The sequence below is a fragment of the Gobius niger genome (assembly GCF_951799975.1).
Source record: "Gobius niger genome assembly, chromosome: 2".
In the NCBI taxonomy this organism is placed as follows: Eukaryota; Metazoa; Chordata; class Actinopteri; order Gobiiformes; family Gobiidae; genus Gobius; species Gobius niger.
In genome coordinates, this window is record NC_136853.1 from 36,488,214 (window position 1) to 36,509,128 (window position 20,915).

Sequence of the window (20,915 nt, forward strand, 5' to 3'; positions counted from 1 at the left end):
TGTCTGCTGAATGAGGTGCCTGCTTTTGCTCAGATCACCTACTAGAGACACATCAAGCAGGGGCCAAATTCACAGGTTTCCTATATAAATGGCATTGAGTGGATTGTCTGTGATGCACCCTGCTGTGTATGGTAATCACAAACCGCTTTAGCCAGTTGAATCAGGTAAAGTGGGACATGAGGCGAAGAAGGATGTTGACATTTTATTTGTTTAAGATCATGATTTTATCATAAACATTGAGTTTGCCACATAGAAATAATGAAAGCCAAGTGGTCGTCTGAGACAGCAATAAATTAAAATGTCTTTTTCAAAAGGACATTAGTAAACACAAACTGGAACTGCAGTAACTGTTTTTTTGCTGAATGAAATGATATTTTTAAATTGTAACTGCATTTTTATAAACACTGGATACATTTCTTTATGTTGGCTACTTGTAACATATAATATGGTAAAACATTTACAATTGTACAATTGAAGACTTTGGCTTACTGACAATAATTTAATGTTTCTCTGAAAATTCTAACAATAATAAACAATTGCAAATAATGACTGTTTTTTTCAAATTTATTTATAAATGACATAAAGTGCCACGTTTCACAATATAAAAATATACTCTTCAGTGTGTTTTGAACGTTACATAAAGCCTAAATAAACATTGTTGAATACATTAAGGGTTTTGTCCAAAAATAGCTTTGGGTCTTTGATCCTCATCCCTTGTGTGGTTGGGCAGATGCCTAAACCGCTGGAGCCTTGTGTAAGCAAAGGCCCATGTGAAATTCCTCGTTGGCTGGAATGTCCAATGTATCTGAACCTGATTACACCTCTTTGGAGCACCAATGAGGCTTGAACACTTTTCTAAGAATTCAGGAGCCGTTTGCAAAGCAAGTTGTCAAGTTTGATGCTTAATGTATGTAGGATTTTTGTGTGTGGGGGCTCCTGTTGTAACCAAGTATTGGGCCTTTTGAAGACTTGTGTCTATGAGGGTTCTCCACTGAGACCCAATCTTGGCAACGTCTCATAAAACGAGAAATGTCACTGTTCAGGTGCAAAAGAAAGTTGTCCTATTGTTATCCTGCCAAGAGCTAAATCGATATCAACCTGGGATATCGTTCGGGGATGCACTTTTGGAGCAGCATTTGCTTCTGATTGGATCAAAAACACCATTAAATATGTAGTTGTGAAAAGTGTTTTGTGTGTTTGTGAGTATAAAGCAGCATACCTCATGTTTTTTTACTCGTTGGTGCTTTGTCAGTTTGTATCTATTTGGCCCACTTTTGGTTTGGTCCCGTACGGTGAAGGCGGGAGTGGTTCAAGATGGATTCTCGAATGTACAAAAGCACAAATACCGCGATATTTCCGCTTGCAGGCAAGTCTATTGTTCAACAAGACTACTGAAAACAAAAATGGACATTTGAATCTGTTATTTGCCCTTAACGTTATAGCCTCTTTGACATAAATAGCTTTATTTTCAGTGTTCATACATACAGTGTGAGTTAGCGGTGGCCGCCTGAGCTACAATATGCTGTTGTTATTGGCAGTCAGAAGCTTGTTGCTCTTTTAGCACTTCCATTTGATGCTTCAAAAAGACCCACCAGTAGTCATTACATCTTTCAAAGATGTATGTCTTCCTTGATTTGCCTTTTCCTTTCATCTCTCAAATGTTCAAGCATCAAGTTGGGCATCATTATATATTAGTCTTTCCTTAAGGAATTCCCCACCAATGCCAAAATGTGCAAAATGTTGAATAAATACTTCCACGTCCTTCACTTCATATTCAATGTCCGCTTTGTCCTTATTTACAAGTGAAGACCTCCGATCTTTCGCTGCACGTGTTGCACTTGACAAAGCAGCACCAGTGGAACTTGCAGTTACATTGCCACACTTTTGTATACTGGTGAGTGTTGAACCCTCGCCCGCAGCACATCACATTGCACCCGTCCGCGCTGGTTGACGTCCCATTACAGAGCCTCCCCCGTGTTCCTGTGCTCCCTGTGGCCTTATCCTCTTCACAGTAGTTTGGAGAGCGCTCCAGATACACCAGGTCTGTGTCTGTGGGTTTCTGGTAGCCTCGCGCCAGTTTGAGACGCAGGAATGAGGGCTGTCTGAGGCGAGAGGCCCGGACCGGCTCCACCTGCACCGCTTCACTGTAGCGCCCTTTCAGCAGGTAGCCGATCTCTCTGAACTTGGGCAGTGTGATCCAGCAAGTCTTAGTGGTACAGGAGCCAGACACGCCGTGGCATTTACATTCCAGCTTCATTCGCTCCTCCAAGATCTGACAGAGAAAGAAAGAGGAGACAATCAATACAGTATCCGTACTATCAGTACAGGGTGAGGGGGGGCTGTCAAAGCCGGGACTCGAACCCACAACACTGAGGCCGGAATAGTGTGAAAGTTTTACCAACTTGGCTATCATAGTGTGCCCGGCCACTTTCCACATGTGAAGTGCATTTGATCATAAAACAACTGAATGAACAGGGGTCAAAATGTTGTATTTCTTAAGTGAGTAGTGAGTAATTCCAATTCTCAGCCACAATCAGTGCCTTGACAACATAACAAACTGACCTATGCATTTCTGCTGTTGTATCAAATGACTTTGGTGGTCTGAACCTCATTATATTGAAGTAACATAAAAATATCATTTACACAGTAAACGTTTTACTCTTTTTTTTTCACAGTTGGCTAATTTACAGTGGTGTCAAACATCAGTGTGTTTTTCTTACTATGTCCAATTGTTGTGATTTGTTTATTTACCACATTAGGGAAATCCACTGTTTTGCGGCTGAAATCGAAACCAAACATTTTTAGAATTGATTTTAACGTTGTCAATAAGTAGTGGCATGAATGCTGACGAGACTATATTGTGTAGTCAATTAACTTTGAACCATGTAATTCAACATAATGCATAAGTGAAATATAGCTGCTTTTGTATTTTTATAAATCAGCCTATATTTATAGTTGTTTCTTTCTCCAAATTTAGTGCAAGAATATTCATAGTGTCTGTTACCTATGCCCAGTATTACAATGATTATATAGTAACAATTTGCTTTACCTTACGTCCTGCCTCGTTGTTATGCAGATTCATGAGCCTTCGTGCATTTTTCTTGATCTCTCGTGCGTCCACAAACCTCCTGGAGAATTCGACCCCGTACTTCACATCAGCGGAGCAGCCTCCCCACTTCCAGCCTTCCTCCTGGTCGTGATAGCCCTGTTTGTCGCGGTCACAGCCACACTGGCTCAGATTGCCCTGACTACAGGCCGCCGTCACTGCATGGGCCACTCCAGCCGCAGTTATGGCATAGGTGAAAGCCGCCTCCCTGCTTCCTGGACACAACAACAGTGCATTAGACTTATAATGCCATATTTGTTTCATTTTTGTCAGAAACTTTACTTTTTACACCTTTTTTCCCCCCAGACCCTTCAGCAAACGTAAGAAACATCTCCTCTCCCCCCTTATAACATTCTATACAGTGTTCTTTCACGCTACCCTCCTGTCCCATCAAATGTAGTGTAGTATTTTAAATTAAATAAAAAAATAAGGACTGTAAACATACCCCCCTCTCCCTAATCAGGATAATACCAACTCCTCATTCTTCCACATTGGCCTGAGTGTAACTTCATGGCCTCTCTATTGCACTGGCTTTTATCCAGGCTGACAAACTGACATGGAAAACCTATTGGGTCTGTGGTTCTCTTGGTCCATAATTCATAACAAACTCTCAACTCTTCTCTCATCAGGCGCAATTCATGACCCTTTCCATTATGTTGTACAGGCAGCATTTTGAGTTATTGGGCATTTGCAATAGCCAAACAGCCATCTCCTAGCACTATGATTTGTTTTGATTGTTCAGTCTGTGCACGCAGAGCTTCATTGTTGCCATCCAGCTGCTATAGCTGACTTCAATTAGTGGTGAACATTTAGATCTCTGGCCTTTCTCTCCTCCCAATAGGTTCACAGACCCAGCAGGTCAATCAGGATGGGGTAGTTTGCCACACAGTTTGGTTAACGTTAAGGGAAGACAGAACTGAATTTTTTAAACCACACAGACAAACATGCTGAAAATCCCAAAATGTACAACAGTTTGTGACTCAAAGTTATTTTTATCAAATTATCCTAAATGCTTTATACTGCCCAATGTACAAACTTGGTTTAAAAAATATTTGTATGATAAATCAGTTTGTTGACAACCCGAACTCACCTCATGCTAATAATTGCTATTGCACTTTGCATATGCCATTAAATGATCAAATATCTCAGTCTTTGTGTTCTTTTCTTATGTAAATGTTACACACCAGCCTCATCTTATTTGAGTTGTGAGGATTTGGCTAAGACTGTTGTAATGCTTTTCGAGCTACTGGAAAATAGAGATTTCTCTTTGACTAAAATAAAAACATCTAGGTGAAGTGATTGTTTCCAGAGCTGTGAGATTAAATATGAATCCAGTGTCACAGCAAAAATCATAGCACAAGATCCTAATACGATGTCATTTATGCAGAGGTTCCTTCATGAGCTTCTGAGAAATGTAATGGTAGGAAGACAATGCAAGGAACACAAACATGCTCTTTCTTTACACATTCACGTAAAGGGCGAGACCTGTCGGAAGCTCAAAGTGCAACAGTGTTCTGGTGGTTGTCAATATATTGTCTAAAAGATAATATCGCAGAAGTTACGATATCAGGTATGTCATCAGTGACAAGAAATCAACAAAAAGGCTTCAGAAACTGCTGGTGAAACATAAGAAATACTTCCAGTGTAAATTGTGTATTTATAAAAAATTATATTGTTCATGTACTTTTGTAGTTTTTTGTAAATTATTATTATTATTTTTTATTGTATTCAATAAATGTTTTTTATTATATAACAACATTTGACAATGGTATGCACAAAGTGAGTGAGTGAGTGAGTGAGTGAGTGAGTGAGTGAGTGAGTGAGTTGTTGGTGGTCGGAGGGGCCAATGGCACAATCTGTGGCCTTGCTTCTGTCAGTCTACCCCAGGGCAGACCTGGCTTGCCACCACTAAGTTTAGAATTAATGAATAATGTCCAGAAAAGCTCTTTACAAAACCAACGCATTATTATTATCATTATTATTATTAAAATGTTAAAACTTTATCCCAAAAAACTTTGAGATGTTTTTTTTGGGCATTTTCTACCCCCCATACCTCACAAAAGGTGGTGTTTGCAAGTAGTGCTATTAAGACTGCGAGCTGTGTTCAAAAGCACAACGTTCTGTATGTGCATGTTTCTGTGGATATCAAAGCAAGCTTCTGTGACCCGCGCATAGTAATGGAGACTGGGCTTAAATGTTAAATACTAACAGAATGCATTCAATACATGCCTGTTATACTTTCAATAACAAACAAATGATTGATATTATTTAAACGTGTGTTGAATTCATTCAGATAATTACTTTTGCAGTATTTTCAAATCTTTCCTTGACTTTAACATGTGGCCTCTTCAAAGTATTAATTTGCTACTGCAGACTGACCTACTCTGAGCTCTTGTCCGAACACAGTCCTCTCGCCCAAAGCGGAGCAGTTCCAGCGGCTATATCTGAACTGGTATTGGCACTCGTTGATGCCCAGCTGTGCCCCCTCCCCGATCACGATGATTGCGTCTGGTCGGCTCTGACACAGGGCTCTCTGACGCGGGGCCAGTCCTGGAATCTTGTTGCAGATGATGTTGGCCCCCAACGCTACGACCGAGGTCAGCGCCCTAAAGGGACATGAGGAGAGAAAAAAAGAACAGTTTATTACCCACAAATCTGCTTTTGAGCTCAACACTTGTAAATCACTGATATTTACTGTATAATGACAGTGACAGTTTGTCTTTGAAAAAACAGGCACGCTTGAGTTTCACAGGCTAAAGAACTGATGAAACCTCAGCAGTAAAAGCAAAGAGCAATACATATGTGTGTAGCCTATGTGTGTACTATAAACATGCACAAGCCCCATTCGTGACTTTGAGTGCATCAGTGACACATGCCTTTCTCATCAGCGCAGCAATAAGCCATTTTATTGTATTCCTATAGAACCACATTGTGAACATGAAATCGTTCCATAACGAGGTGCGCCTTTGACAAAGTGCTCTGTCGTAACGCGTAAATCCATCACAGCAGGTTATCTCATCAGCTCTCCAACAAGTGAAATCACTCCGACAATTTAATATTGGATTGGGTCACTCTCTCCGATCACTTTTTATAGGCTTAATAAGTAAGCTTACGAGTGGGCATGAAGTAGAATAAGAGCGAGCGTTGTGGGAAAATCTGCAGGACGTGTTTTAGCATGGTTCCATTGTGAAATACCCGGCCAATAAATTACGCGTAATAACGCCTGATATAGGGGATTAACACTCATCAATTTACACGCCTTGTTACGTTGTGCAAATGCATTTATAGGCAATATCAAAGAGTTCTCATCTTTAAATCCCAACTTTCTTTTGTTTAGTGCTTTTTTAGTAACGCCAGTGCCTTGTGCGTAAAGCTCTTCGGCCATCAGACATGGATCATTTAAAGTGACACATTCGCCATTTGATACATTGCCGTAAAGGGAGACGTACAGGTAGCTACCGCTGGTGAGGATGAGGAAGATCTGTGGATAGTAGACGGACAGCAGCGCACTGCGAGACGAGATGATGAGCATGATTGCGCATTGAGCAAGTTGGATCGTTCTTTGACAGACTGGGAAAAAAAAGCAATAAAAAGGCAACTCTCAAAAGTGAAATCCTTAGCCCGCGCGGAGGTCCGGGTTTCCCTCGCAGTCTCCCCGGTCGAAGATGCTGAGACGAGCTAGAGGAGCGCTGACAATGCTCCAGGCTGCGTTGCCCATGTGCTGAACACGAGTGGCTGCTGCATCCCTTCAAGCCAAAAGCGCGCTTTGCCACCTGGACGCGCAGACCAGGGGTGGACCAGACGTAGGGGTGGGCGCGCGCTGGCGGGAGGAGGCTGCTGTTCCGGTGTTCAAGCCAGGCAGACAGTGGTGCGGCAAGTTTGGGATAGTTGCGCCGCGCATCCCATGTGTCACCTCCACCCTGCAGAGAACTGTCTGATGTGCTGTCGTAGGTGTGCATCGCATCCATTTTTACAATTTGGTGTTAGGATCGTTTTCTTGCACAGAGTGGCTTCCCTGTTTTGTGGTCGCTCGTATGTCATTCGGTCATCGAGGTCATCATGTCTGTTTTCTGAGGGTAATGGTGCGCCACAGTGGGCCTCCTAGTGGTGTGCAAGCGAAAGTTCATCTCTGGCCAATGTGGATTAACCTCTTACCACCCGCCTTAACCGAGTGAAAAACTGACATTGTCATTTTTGCAACTTTTTTTTTTTTGAATTTTTGACCCTATTTTGACGCTTTTTTGTTGTTCTTTTTTTTTTTTTAGTCTCTTTTTTTTTTTTTTTTTTTCATTTTATTCAGAAGCTTTTAGATTTGGGTAAAGCCAAACGGGAGAAAATGTGCTTGGTTCAGTTGGGGGTTAAGAGGTACCTGATATATTTGCTTCCAAACATTTCTCTTTCAAAAGAGGGAAGATGTTTGGAAACATTTCTTACCCCCCACCTGAACCGAGCACACTTTCTCCAGTTTGGCTTTACCCAAATCCAAAAACTTCTTGGAAATAAAAAATCATCAAAATAGCGACAAAAAGCAATGAATAGGCAAGGCAAGGCAAGTTTATTTGTAGAGCACAATTCATACACAAGGCAATTCAAAGTGCTTCACAGTTGCATAAATATAAGAAAACAAATACAATCAATAAAAACATCAACATAGAATTAATCAATTACAGTAAGAGGCAAGAGTGCAGATAAGATTCTTTCAGTTATATGCATTTTTAAGTCTTGTTTTGACTCGCTCTGTCTCGAGCACTATTTCGCTCTGTCTTGAGCACTATTTTTCTTGCTCGTTCACACAAAGTTACCTAACCTCTGTTTTGTCGCTCCTTCTCCTCTGGACATCAACATAAAATTAATCAATTACAGTAAAAGACAGGAGTGTAGATAAAATACTTTCAGTCATATGCATGGGCAAACAGAACTGTTTTCAGCCTGGATTTGAACATTGTCAGAGTTGAGGCCTGTCTCACATCCTCATGAAGATTGTTCCAGATTTTAGCTGCATGAAACTGAAACGCAGCTTCACCGTGTTTATTATTGACTCTGGGAACCACCAGGAGACCCCTCCCTGAAGTTCTCAGGGCCCGAGATGGTTCATACGGCTGTAACATGTCAGAGATGTACTTTGGTGCTAAACCATGAAAAGACTTGTAGACGAGCAGAGCTGTTTTAAAGTCTATTCTCTGAGTGACAGGAAGCCAGTGCAGAGACCGGAGCACTGGACTAATATGGTCGTATTTCCTGGTTCTTGTCAGGACTCGAGCAGCAGCGTTCTGGATGTACTGCAGCTGTCTGATAGCTCGTTTAGAGAGGCCAGTGAATAAAGCAACAAAAAGAGGTAAGAAAAAACTACAAAAACACAACAAAAAACGTGAAAATATGACAAAAAAAGCAATGAAAAAACAACATAAAGTGACGCAAAAATGGGCCAAAAAAGCAACAAAAACACACACAAAAAAAACGCAAAACAAAAAGGCGACAAAAACGTGACACAAACATGACATAAAAGTTACAACCAGTTTTGTAAGTCAGTTTTGTAACCCGAATCCTTTCAAATGAGGCCTCTTTGTAAACTTTCCAGTCCAGAAGCTTTTAGATTTGGGTAAACTAGAGAAAATGCACTCGGTTCAGGTGGGGGTTAAGAGGTTAACAACAAAAACGTTTTCCTTCGATGTGCTCAAAGGCATTTTTCTCAATATTGGCCTTTGCAATTGACATAAATCATTTTATTCCAGTACTTGGGCGGAACTTCGATCTGTCAGTTTTTCAGTTTATTACCTGTCGTGCCTCACAGGTTTGATTCCCACTTGGACGGGGCCTTTCTGTCTTCTCCCTGTGTCTACGTAGGGTTTCTCCAGGTAATGCGGTTTCCCTTACCACTATAGGCCAGGATGAATGAGAGCGTGAGTCTGGGGACGATGGATGGACCTTTCATTTGGCTGCCATCAAGTCACCTCAAGTGTAAAAGTTTGATTATTTAGAGTTGGGACTACTAAAAACTGAATACAATCACTGCAAAAAAAAAAAACACAGCATTGCAGATATTGAACTACAGTATGTATCAGAAAGTGTCGCTGTGTGTGAGCTCGATTTAAGGACACTACGGAGATCATGTCACTGGCACACAGTCAGCACGGGCCATTATAGCGTAGGTAGGCCATCTCTCTGTCTCTCCTCTGACTCTCCCCTTGTCTTTCTGTCCAAATAATCCTCCTGACCACAGTTTCCACCGCCAGCACAGCACTTAGGCGGCTGCACTCACTGTCTTGGCTCTGTGCGCTCACGCTGGTCTGTTTCTCCTCATATTTTTTACAGCAGTGATGAACAGGAGAGTTTAGGGCTGTGGAAACGTCCCGCACATATGATCTGATTGTTCTGATGACTCGAGTTTGGGGAAGAACCAAATGAAGTTGTTGGAGTTTTGATTTAATAGGATTTGATAATGGAGTTATACAGTAGAGTGTGCAGCTGTCAGCACACTCAGGATACGTGACATGGAAGTGACAGATAAGGAGAAGTCCCCTCCCTTTTACAGCCAATCTAGTCCAGGCCCTCACTGGAAAGGTACTACAGCAACACTGTATCGTGGAAATTTGTGCCATACAAAATATCATTTTAGAAACACCGTGGACTTTAAGTTGAAGGAGGATCTAAGCACAGGCGACGCCCAGGGACCATTATCCACCGGCTTCTTCATGACTGTTTGGACATTTGGACAGTGGCGTTACATTTGCGTGTCTCACTGTTTGATATTTGTTGATTTTCAAATATCTTCTGTTTAAATCGATCAGCGATGTTTGGAAAGCATCTGTGCGTCGACTGCTGATTTTGGGCTTTTCAAAAAGTTGTTTAATTTATAGAGAACTGCCACGTTTTCTAAAATGTACAATATTGTACTTTGGCTGAATGTAAATAAATGAATAGTGGCAGTCACAGTGGTTAGCTCTCTCAGTCTTGGGTTTGATTCTCAGGCCGGGTGTGGCCTTGTGTGTTGAGTTTACATATATTCCTCGTGTCTTAAGTTTCCTCTAGAGATACTTGTACAATAGGGTCCTGTAGAAGAGCTTCTGAATCATAGGATTGTTGCTTTTGAGAAAGCAGTAGTTTCTGATGATGGGATAATGTATTTACAGTAATTGTGATGATAAACATGCACATGGCAAGGCAGGTTTATTTATACAGTGCATTTCACACACAAGGCAACTCAATACATGGACTGTGTTAAAGGTGTCACCCACACTATGCCCGTTATTTGTTCTACAATTACAACCGTTCCCTTTCTTGCCATCGGATTTCTTACATACAGTTCTTGCTCACTATTTGTTTAGAGAATGAAATGCTGATATACAGTTAAAATCCTGCAGTGAAACAGTGTGACTTCAATTATTATTATTATTATTTTGCCCTCAGAAGCTTTTAGATTTGGGTAATGCCGAACTAGAGAAAATGCACTCGGTTCAGGCGGGGGGTAAGAGGTTAACAACAACAACGTTTTCCTTCGATGTGCACAAAGGTATTTTTCTCAATATTGGCCTTTACAATTGACAAAAATCATTTTATTCCAGTACTTGGGCGGCACGGTGGCTGAGTGGTTATTCATTCATTCAAGACTTCAATCTGTCGTTCAGTTTTTCAGTTTATTAACTGTAAACTGATTTATTTGGCTCAATGTAGCTCATTTTGGTGATGGTTAGTGTGTACGGTGGTGCAGCGGTCAGCACTCATGCTTCTTACATACAGTTCTTGCTCACTATTTGTTTAAAGCATGAAATGTTGATATACAGTTAAAATCCTACAGTGAAACAGTGTGACTTCAATTATTATAATTATGTTTTTGCCCTCAAACAATTTAACAGATGTAGCCCTTGGTTGCAAACAGATGACCCTTGTAGCTTTTAGAAAAAGAACAGTGAATAACTACAAATGTAAACAGCACTTTTAAATGTACAGTACATCACTGTGATTGCTGTCGCGCATCTCTGTTTAGTTTGGCCGTCTTTTGGCGAAGTAAAATAAACTGAGCTGAGTTGTTAGGAACTAATCATGACTTGTTTCTTATTACACTGTTGTGTCTCGTCTGCTTTTAGTGGTACCATTAACTGCACTGTTGACGGCCTCTTTGAAAACCATTTAAGTTGAGGTCAAATCCAAAATGCTGTGTAAAATAGTTTAGTTTGGCCAAAACATGAAAGCTGACACGAGAAATCACTTCCATATTTTAGGAGGAAAAACATTTCAGCGCAATAACCATATAGCAGCATCTTAAACTTAAAGCAGATGAAGACATGATTAAATGAATAAGAATGGCATATTTCTTAACAATGCCACGGTCATATAAATGTCTCCTAAAAGATCCCTTTCATGTAGATAAGATTTATGTTTTTGGTGTGGAAGGACACATTTTGAGCTGTAAACATGTTGCAGATGTTGTTGGAGGAGAAACACATTCATATGAGCCAAGCTGCTAAAATAGTGAAGAAACACAAATTATGTAGTTATTTTTAATTGATCAACAACCACATGTTAAGTGACAGTTTGAAGCCATGTGTTGTATGGTTAATGCTTCATTACCAACAGTTGGACCAGAACGTTGAAGCAATAACTACCTCATATCCATCAAGTGAACAAATTCATCTCAAACGGAGCCGTCCCTGCAGATTATTTCATCCCTGTCTCCATAGGGAGGAATTTTTGCTCTTCATTTTGCTTCTTAGTTTGATTATTTGAATTACAGCAAAGAAACACAGCTAGAAGGTCCCAGGTTCGATCCCTGGACGGGGCCTTTCTGTGTGGAGTTTGCATGTTCTCCTCATGCCTGTGTCGGTTTCCCCTACCGCTAAAAACATGTACAATAGGGATGAATGATTTGTGTGCGTCAGTGTTAATTTCTCGACTAAAATATTTAGTCTTAAGTAAGTAAGTAAGTAAACTTTATTTGTATAGCGCCTTTCACAGACACAGAGTCACAAAGCGCTTCACAGTGTTAAAACATAATTATAAAACAGCATATTCATTGCAATAATTCAATATACAAGTGGTGTCGGTATTACATCAGCCGGACTCAAAAGCTTTCTCAAACAGATGGGTTTTTAGGGGCTTTTTGAAGGTAGCTGCTGACTCCAATGAGCGCAAGTCAAGAGGAAGTTTATTCCAAAGTCGGGGCGCTAATTTTAGTCAAAGTGATATTTTTGACGACTAAAATTGGACTAAAACTAAATTTAAACTTTCTCATGAGACTAAAACTATGACTAAAATGTCCAGATCTTTTAGTCGACTAAAATAAGACTAAATAAAAATGAAAAGGAGAGACTAAAATCATACAAACTTCTATTGACAGTCTGAAAGAGCCTCATATCATGTAAATTCACTGTCAAATGAACAGGTTTGTGCTTTATTCATGTGGAGCAGCTCCATGAAGTCGAGGACCACGATTAAATATGATTATAATGAATATTATAAATATAAGTCGACTAAATTAGTCTTAATTTTAGTCGACTAAATTGACATGCAATTTTAGTCGACTAAAGCTAAACTAAAATTGAAAAAAAAAATTTGGACTAAATCTTGACTAAAATTAAATTACATTTTAGTCAAAAGACTAAGACTAAAACTAAAATAAAATATGTTGTCAAAATTAACACTGGTGTGCGTGAATGAATGGTGGTTAGAGGGACCGTTGCCGCACATGTAGTCATGACAGCACTTGTAGTAGTCTGCCCCGGGGGAAACTGAAGCCGCATGTGAAACGTACCACCACCGTGTGTGGAGTGAACGGAGAACAGATCCATGACACTTTGTGAAGCGCTTTGGGTGACTTGTGTCATGTGAAAAGTGCCATGTTTGGAATGAAATAAACTTCCATTCCACACAATCATTTCCATTCATCTTTTTCTTTGCATGTTCTTCTGTGTCACTGCAGAGGGAGCCCCAGCCCCAGGAAAGCTCTCTGTCCAGCTCAAAGTCAAGATGTCCCATTCTCATCAGCTTTGTCTCTTATGTCTGCATGACTTTACATAACAGCGTATGGCGGTGAAACTAAATATTGTATTATATTCATGATTGAAAACGTTTAGATGTGAAACACTCCAAAGACAAAGATTTGCTAGATTTATATTGATCATGTTTTCACTTTATTTTTTCCCCCTCAATTCTTGCACATGCTGTTGCCTATTAAGTTCAAGCCAGTTATACATTTACGGCTTCTGTTAGTTATTACTCGTAGTTCAGAGTATTTATGTAAGCTATTTTTAGTATCCTGAAGGGGGCTCTTTACTCCTGTGTTTGAATGCGGTCAAGTCACAGCAGTAGCTACAGCACATCTTCAAATGTAACCATCATAATTGGACTAAACAAAATAATAGGCGTTGTTTAAATAGCTCCAAGAGAACATAATGTCAAAAGAACATTTGTCTAACCCCTCTGTTAAAACAGAGAAATACAAAGATTAAATTAAAGTTCTGCTGCTCAATCGATCTTTTTCATTGACATTACTGGCAGTAGCATTGACACACTGTAAATATCAGGAGCAGGCCACATTGCAAGTTTGTGAGTTTAGAATATCAATATCATATAATATCATAAATGATCAAATAACATGGATAGTTCCAGCTCTGTGGGTCTTGAGTAGACCAGAGAAATAAAAGGAGCAGACTGGGCTATCTTTGCCTGTTTAACTGAACCCCTAACCTTCATGCAAGTTAAAGGCTTAGCTTTCTTAGAAAAATACCTGAATATATAATTTTTCCAGGCAATAAATGGTGTGCCAAATTAGTACACAACTCAATTAAAAACTTAACCATTTCACATTTGTATTTTTTATATATTTATTTGTGGAAAAATGAGGAATAAACAATTAACCATTTTCAAAACATTAAATGAAGTTCTGTCTTTTCCAAAATGATTGTCTAATTCACCTTCTTAACACCTTGAAGCCTTAAATTGGTGGAATCCTTCTCTTTAATTTGTTTAATTACTGTTTTGTAGAACCACAGCCTCTGGACCACTTGTGGAGGTGTCGCTCAGCAGGTCTGTCTCAGGCTTAGGTCAGGAGGGGACCACATTATTACTATGTCATTATCATTTTTCTCTCTTTTAAAAATGACATGTACAGAGACAACACTTCTGATTTTAGGGTCTGTGTTATTTATTTATTTTTAGCACTGATTGTTATGTGAATGGTCCAAAATGTGCATGTGTATTGTAATGTGTCCATCCAATCTCGCTCAATTTTATATGGAACAAAAACAACAATTACAATCCTGAACTCAAATATCTGTTCAATGGTTGAATCAGTTGAATGGATTAGATCAAGGACATTTAAAGTGAAGCCGACATACTTTTGTTTGCGATGTATTTTGGTTCCTTTTCAAATTAACTCATTATTTCAAACTTAAGTTTAAACTTGAATAAATGCACGCTGTATTCACAAACTTCCACGTCCAGTTTCTTATGTCTCGACCGACCATTTGGGAATTGGTGGATTGTACAAGCACTGTGACTCACATTATTAAAGCTCAGCCTCAGATTCACTAATTCTTTTCTATAAACCCACTATACTATTATTTTAGGATTTTTGTTGTTGTCTATAAATAATGGTTTAAGTCACTTACAGAGGACAGGAAGCTCAGTTATAGACAAATAATTGTTCCAACCATGCAATAAGTGAATTGCCATCTTTTGAACAGAACTGTAATTTGTATCATTTACATTTTATTTTTTTTGTCCATTTACTTGAATTAATTGAGTTTGTTCTGGTTTACTTTGATTTGAAAAACAAAAACAACAACAAAACATTGAGACAGTTTTATCTGTGTTTAAAGCAGGACATCTGTAACCATTTTGCAACTTTTTGCATCTCTTTTGTTAATTTGTCAACGACCTCAGCTCGTTTTCCCCAAAAGTAAAGATCACTGTGTCTTCAGGGTACATTATTACATCGACGTCAGGACATGCATAGGGAGGTCATTGATACAGGTGCTAAAAAAACAAAGTCCCGAAGTAGACCCCTGCAGCCGCTCAGCTAAGATATTATCCAGTTTTTAGATGTCCTCATAGAGGTTGTATTTATTCAATTTACTGTAGAGTATCTGGTGAGCCACATATGTCCTGATATGCCCACATGTGCTTCTGTAGGCAGGGAGCCCTACACGGTCGGTGAAATAGGGTTTAGGTTCCAGTCCAGAAAAAAAAAAAATCAAATTATTGAACCTATAAATGAGAAGGGCAATACATGGAGTGCCGTCTAGCTTGTGACTAGCTAGCTCTACTTCAAAGGTAAGCTTCTACTCAACTCAATGAGTCCAGCCGACGATATTTGAAAAGATAAAGTGTTATAATGGAGAGAGACGCTGAGTTGTGGATCAGAATAGGTTCTCTGTGATGTGCAAACGCCGTAACTTTGTGCTGATCACGCTCTCCACCGTTCATTTTCAGAGGAGCACACTGGATGTGCACTCTCCGAAAGTCCACAACAATGTCCTTTGTCTTCTCCACATTTCGGGAGAGAGATGGTCATGTGTGCATCATTTGGCCACGTTTCTCACCTCGCATCTCTAAAGTAAAGCAAATGTTGTCAACTTTCAAGGGACCAACCAAGTCTGGACCAACCTGTCTGTTTTGTGTACTGCCTGTGCTACTAGCACCCTGTTGGGACAACAGATGTGCCGATGATGTCATTTGAAAGGGGATCGGGCAAGGGTGGGGCCATCCCAGTGTGGGACAATGGATGGGCGGAGCTTTGTGAGAGAAGTAAGCAAGGAGCAGATCAGTGGCACTGTCATGGGTACGACACTGTTATATCGATTTTTCTCTCCAAATAATCTACTTTTATATTGTGCCTTTGTTTCCATATTTGTGGTACTTGGAAATTTTTTCTATTTTAGTGATTTCCAGAAGTGTTCTGACCTCAATATCAGCAGTAGTAATAGTCGTTAAGTTCAGCAATTGCAGACATATGGAGAAGTAGAACAAAGTTGTCTTTCATAGTAGTGATGCAGTTCAGTTCGATGTATAACACGCTGGCCTTTGGTAAGGGTTGGTCTAGTTGCGGTTGCAGCATCATTAAAAAACGGCATAAGAAAATAACTTTGCATAGTCCCATCATAACTGGAGGATTGCATTTCTTTTAGGCTCACCTTTAGCTTCCCTATAAAGTAAAGTTGAATTTTTTTGCGGATGCTTCTTCAACCTTAGTTTAAATGTGAAGCTGTCAAACAGAATATTCAGGCAGCTATTTTGGGTTATAATTTACTTAGTACAGTTATCATTGAAGTTCCTTATCCAATGCGTGAGGGAATATTCACAATATTATGACATTAGGTTCCAAAGGAATTTCAACACATAAACAATTTTTGATTTCATTTTGTTTGTCATTTTTTAATGATTGATTCGTTTTGGACAGTCCCAAAATACGAGAGTGTGTTCTCCCACCTGACCACAGCCCCTCCAGCATTGGTCCGAAGTTCTTCCAAACTTGGATGTGACAAAAGGAGTTCTCTCGAAGGACTGGACTATTTGTTACTTTATGTCCTAAAACCAGGAGCAGTAGGGAACTCTGTATTATGATGAACCTTTCTAATATTTGACCATAGACAGGGTTGTTTTAACCCATTCATTTGTAACCTTTTTTTTTTTTTTGACAATACATCTGGATTTATAAAAGACACTGTATCAAGAAATATTTCTGGACAATCTCCTTGCTCCATACTGCACCCTATTGATTCTTTGTCTTGGCAGACCGATGCTAACATTGACCTCGGTTGAGCTGCAAAATTGTAAGGGTTTTAAGTTTAATTCTTGGACGTTTATTCTGCCAAATAAATTTAGAGAGCCATTTGTTAAGTGTTATAAATGTCAATGTCAATTTCATTTACAAAGCACATTTAAAAACATGTCGACCAAAGTGCTGTACAGGTACAGCAACAATATGCACAATAAAACTTGACCACAGGTAATATGAAAGGCACAAACTATGTCTGGTCTACAAAGAACCGAAGACCAAAGCAAAAAGGTGAGTTTTTAATTTGGTTTTGAACTCCTCTACAGACTGAGAGTTCATGTGGAGGAAGACTGTTCCAAAGTTTAGGGCCTGCCCCTGAGAAGGCTTGGTCACCTCCGGACACAGGCTTGGATTTAGGAACAGACAAAGGAGCTGGTCTGCAGACCTCAGAGCTCTGGGAGGACAGCAGAGCTGCAACAGCTCTGACAAATACTTAAGTGCCAGCGAATTTAGGCATTTAAAAACATCAGCAGAATTTTTAAACTTATTCGAAAAGGAACTGGGAGCCCATGTAAAGAGGACAGAATGGGAGTAATGTGCTCCCATTTTCATGTGCCGGTCAGCAAGCGGCCTGTGGCATTTTGGACTCACTGCAGGCGCTGGAGGGATTTCAGGTCCAGCCCTGTGTAAAAGGAGTTACAAAAATCCAACCTTGAAGTGATGAAGGCATGGATCGCTTTCTGTAAATCTTTTTGTGGCAAGTAGGACTTAATTTTTGCTAGGAGTCTCAGTTGGAAGTAGCTTTTACAACTGATCCAATGTGTTTTTCAAATTTGAAACAAGTATCACTCACAACATTTTTAACAGTGGGGCGGATAAAAGAAACAAGAGGCCCAATAACACTGTCTATTTAGGTTTGACAGGGGGTTCCAACTTCCAAATATGGCTATCTCTGTTTTAGTTTTGTTCAAACACAGGAAATGTATATTTAGCCAAGACTGAACGTCACTCAGGCAGTTTGTCAAGGTTTAAGGATGTTTTACTGGAATCGACTGTATTGGCAAATATATTTGAATATCATCTGCAAAGCAGTGATAGGAAACGTTGTGCTTCTGGAAAATGGAGCAACCAGTGGCAACATATATAAAGCAAAGAGGATTGAATCCAAAATGGATCCCTGAGGAACCCCACAGCTAGGGGGAGACACAGTGGGTGAATACTGTACCTGGTGCACAGAGAACGTTCTGCCATTAAGGTACGAGCGAAACCACTGGAGGGCTGTACCCTTGATGCCCACGCACAACTCCAGACAAGATAAAAGTATTCATCATCGACAGTGTGAAATGCTGCTTTAAGGTCAAGAAGAACAAGAACTGCAGATTTACCACTGTCCACAGCTAAAAGCAGATCATTAAAAACTTTTAAAATAGCAGTTTCAATACTCTGTTGTGGTTTAAAACCGGACTGAAATTTCTCCCCAATCTCATTAAAATCAAGGTAAGACTGGAATTGTATTTATACAACTTTCTCCAAGACATTTGACAAAAATGTGAGTTTTGAAATAGGCCTAAAATTAGACAACGTATTGGAGTCAAGATTATGTTTTTTGAGTAGTGGCTGAACTACTGCATGAATACAGCTGGTTCCGAACCGGCCATCAACGAAGAATTTATTATTTTCACAATACAAGGTCCAATTACTTCAATAACCTCCTTTACAAGATGAGTTGGGATAGTATCCGTATGACAGGAGGATGGTCTTATTTGCTTTACAGTTTCAGTCAGAATTCAGCTCAAAATTCTCAAGAATAGAACAGCACATAGGAGCAACAGCAGGATCACAAGCATTGATAGACGGGGATGGCCTGACAGCAGATACTTTGTTGTTAAAATAATATAGAAAATCTTCACAAAGTTCAACAGAAGATACAACAATATTGGGCTCACATGGATTCCTCAAACTGTGGATGGAAGCCCATAGATGACAGTTTATATATAAAGCTTTATAAAATTGACAGTATCAAATGTTTTTTGTGCATCAAAACTTATGTTTTTGCCTTGTGTTATGACATTTCGAGTTCTTCTTAAACAGTTGACATTTTGCCACGCTATGGACCATAAACATAAATATATTTAATTAAAATTTTATGTGAAAGACACACACACAGTCGTGAAGTAGAATGAAATTCATAGATGATTTCGATTTTTTTTTTTTTAATAAATATAAAAACTGAAAAGTGTGATGTGCATAAGTACCGGATCCCCTTTCCTTTTAGTGCAATCAATTGCCTTCAGAAGTTGAATGAAGATTTCTGAATGATCACAATGTTGACTCAATGGCTAAATATAGGGTCTACCTGTGGGTAATCTAATGTCAGTTCAAATACAGCTGCTCTGTGATGGTCTCAGAGGTCTGTTGTGGAGCAGACAGCATCATGAATTCCAAGAACACACCAAACAGGTCCGTGATTCATTTTGAATTTAGATGATAAGTCATTTTTAGTCTATATGTGGACCATTATTATCCCACTGTGTGCTGAAATATTTTTATTCATTTTTAATAGGCCTTAATTAATAAAATATAGCCATACAACAGCATTTTATGAACATTAAAATGCACAACTGGAACCATACTAACCTGCTGGGGCACCTCTAAAAGGCAGTCTGTTCAGTTAAAGAATTCTGATGGAGCACCGCCTTCGACCCTTTACTGTATGTAAGTACATTTAAATTAGCCGTTTAAGGCATATAGGTGATTTTTAATGGGTTATTTAAAAAAATGTGGGGCCCCAAAATTTGTTCTGTCATAGGGCCCAGAATATCATGCGCCGCCCCTGTCCGCACATTCGCTCACTTCTTTTAAAGGTGTTTCCATCCTGGTCAGAGCAGCCTTGATCTCATTAAAAGCATCCGTGTGTTCTTTTCTCAATTTTAGCCTCTGTGCTAGCATGAGCGCCATCTTGTCCTTATGCTTGCATACGTCCACGAACTCATCTTCGGAAAGATCTCGTTTCACCTCTTTTTTTTAGCGCCCTTAGCTTTGTTTTCAGCCTGTCTTCGAGCTGCAGACATCATTAATGGTCTTTCATGACAATTCTGAGCGCGAAATGTGGTCAAGTTTGGCTAATTCTTGGGTCTTTCCCCGAAGCAAAGGGCTCAAACAGCCACTCCGGTCATGACGTCACAGGAAGTCCCCTGCCTGTGTACTTTTAATTAAATTTCATTCACTACCACCAAACGTCCTCTGCCCCACGGCCCAGTGTGCTGGCATGGCACAGAGGAGGTGAATAAATGAGGAGGCTGGATGTTGCCTAATAGCGGCAAGACACAAATGATACATTTCTGTCACTGATATGTGTGTGTGTGTTTGAGTGACAGTGCAGAGGATTGTGCTCTGGGCCAATGCTGCAAAGTAAATATGTGAGACAAACTGTGGGAATTAGACCCAAATTAAAGGACTACTAGATTTCCACATCTTGCTTTTGGGGAAGCATTAGTTCTAAATAACTTTCCAAACAAAGCTATGTTGTAAGATTTTTAAACTTTTTTTTTATTTTGTTATGTATTTTTGAACACATTGTTATATAGATGGAAACCAAAATGCTGAAAGACGACATTGTAGATAAAAACAAAGAACCACAATAAAGATTAAAACTAGAAATTTAAAACATGCGGTAAAACAATGTTTTAATTAATATTTGATCATATATTCTACTATCGAGGAAAAATATAACCAAAAAACTATTTAGAATGTAGAACAATTTGAGTAAATACATACATTATGTATATATATATATATATATATATATATATATATATATATACATACATACATATATATAGTGTATGTGTATTGTGTAATATATGTGTGTGTGAGTCTCTACAGATTGATACTACTGCGCTAATGTAATCATTTGCAGTGTAATATCAATCTTTTGGATGGTTAGTGCTGGTCAGATTGGAAAAAAATAAATTAGACATGCAGTATCTGACAATAAACAACTCAAGTGAGTTTGGCATCATGCACTACGGGGGAGGAACTGAAAGGGTTTGGGGCGGTTATTCCGGCATGGGACCTGAGCTCCCAGAATCAAGC

At 39.5% G+C, this 20,915-nt stretch overlaps 1 protein-coding gene across 2 annotated transcripts; it reads right to left on the bottom strand.

Moving 5' to 3' along the window:
* Nucleotides 1-1,202: 1,202 nt before the first annotated feature.
* wnt7ba (wingless-type MMTV integration site family, member 7Ba) lies at nt 1,203-6,782 on the bottom strand. Of its 2 annotated transcripts, none has more exons than XM_079552515.1 (4): nt 6,566-6,782; nt 5,486-5,712; nt 3,050-3,321; nt 1,203-2,272 (listed from the first exon to the last, which is right to left on the bottom strand). In XM_079552515.1, the coding sequence occupies exons 1-4, from the start codon at nt 6,646-6,648 to the stop codon at nt 1,793-1,795; spliced, it is 1,062 nt and encodes a 353-aa protein (XP_079408641.1). In that variant the 5' UTR covers nt 6,649-6,782; the 3' UTR covers nt 1,203-1,792. The 2 variants fall into 2 exon arrangements, with proteins under 2 accessions (XP_079408641.1, XP_079408640.1); XM_079552514.1 differs by having other exon boundaries at nt 6,556-6,782.
* Nucleotides 6,783-20,915: the final 14,133 nt, after the last annotated feature.

Bases quoted from the DNA above. Each gene is read 5' to 3' on its own strand.
- wnt7ba (XM_079552515.1), bottom strand. From the start codon at position 6,648: ATGCGCAATCATGCTCATCATCTCGTCTCGCAGTGCGCTGCTGTCCGT. The intron at 3,322-5,485 runs GTCAGTCTGCAG...TGTTGTGTCCAG, and splicing joins CGGACAAGAGCTCAGAGTAG to GAAGCAGGGAGGCGGCTTTC. The intron at 2,273-3,049 runs GTAAAGCAAATT...TTTCTCTGTCAG, and splicing joins ACAACGAGGCAGGACGTAAG to ATCTTGGAGGAGCGAATGAA.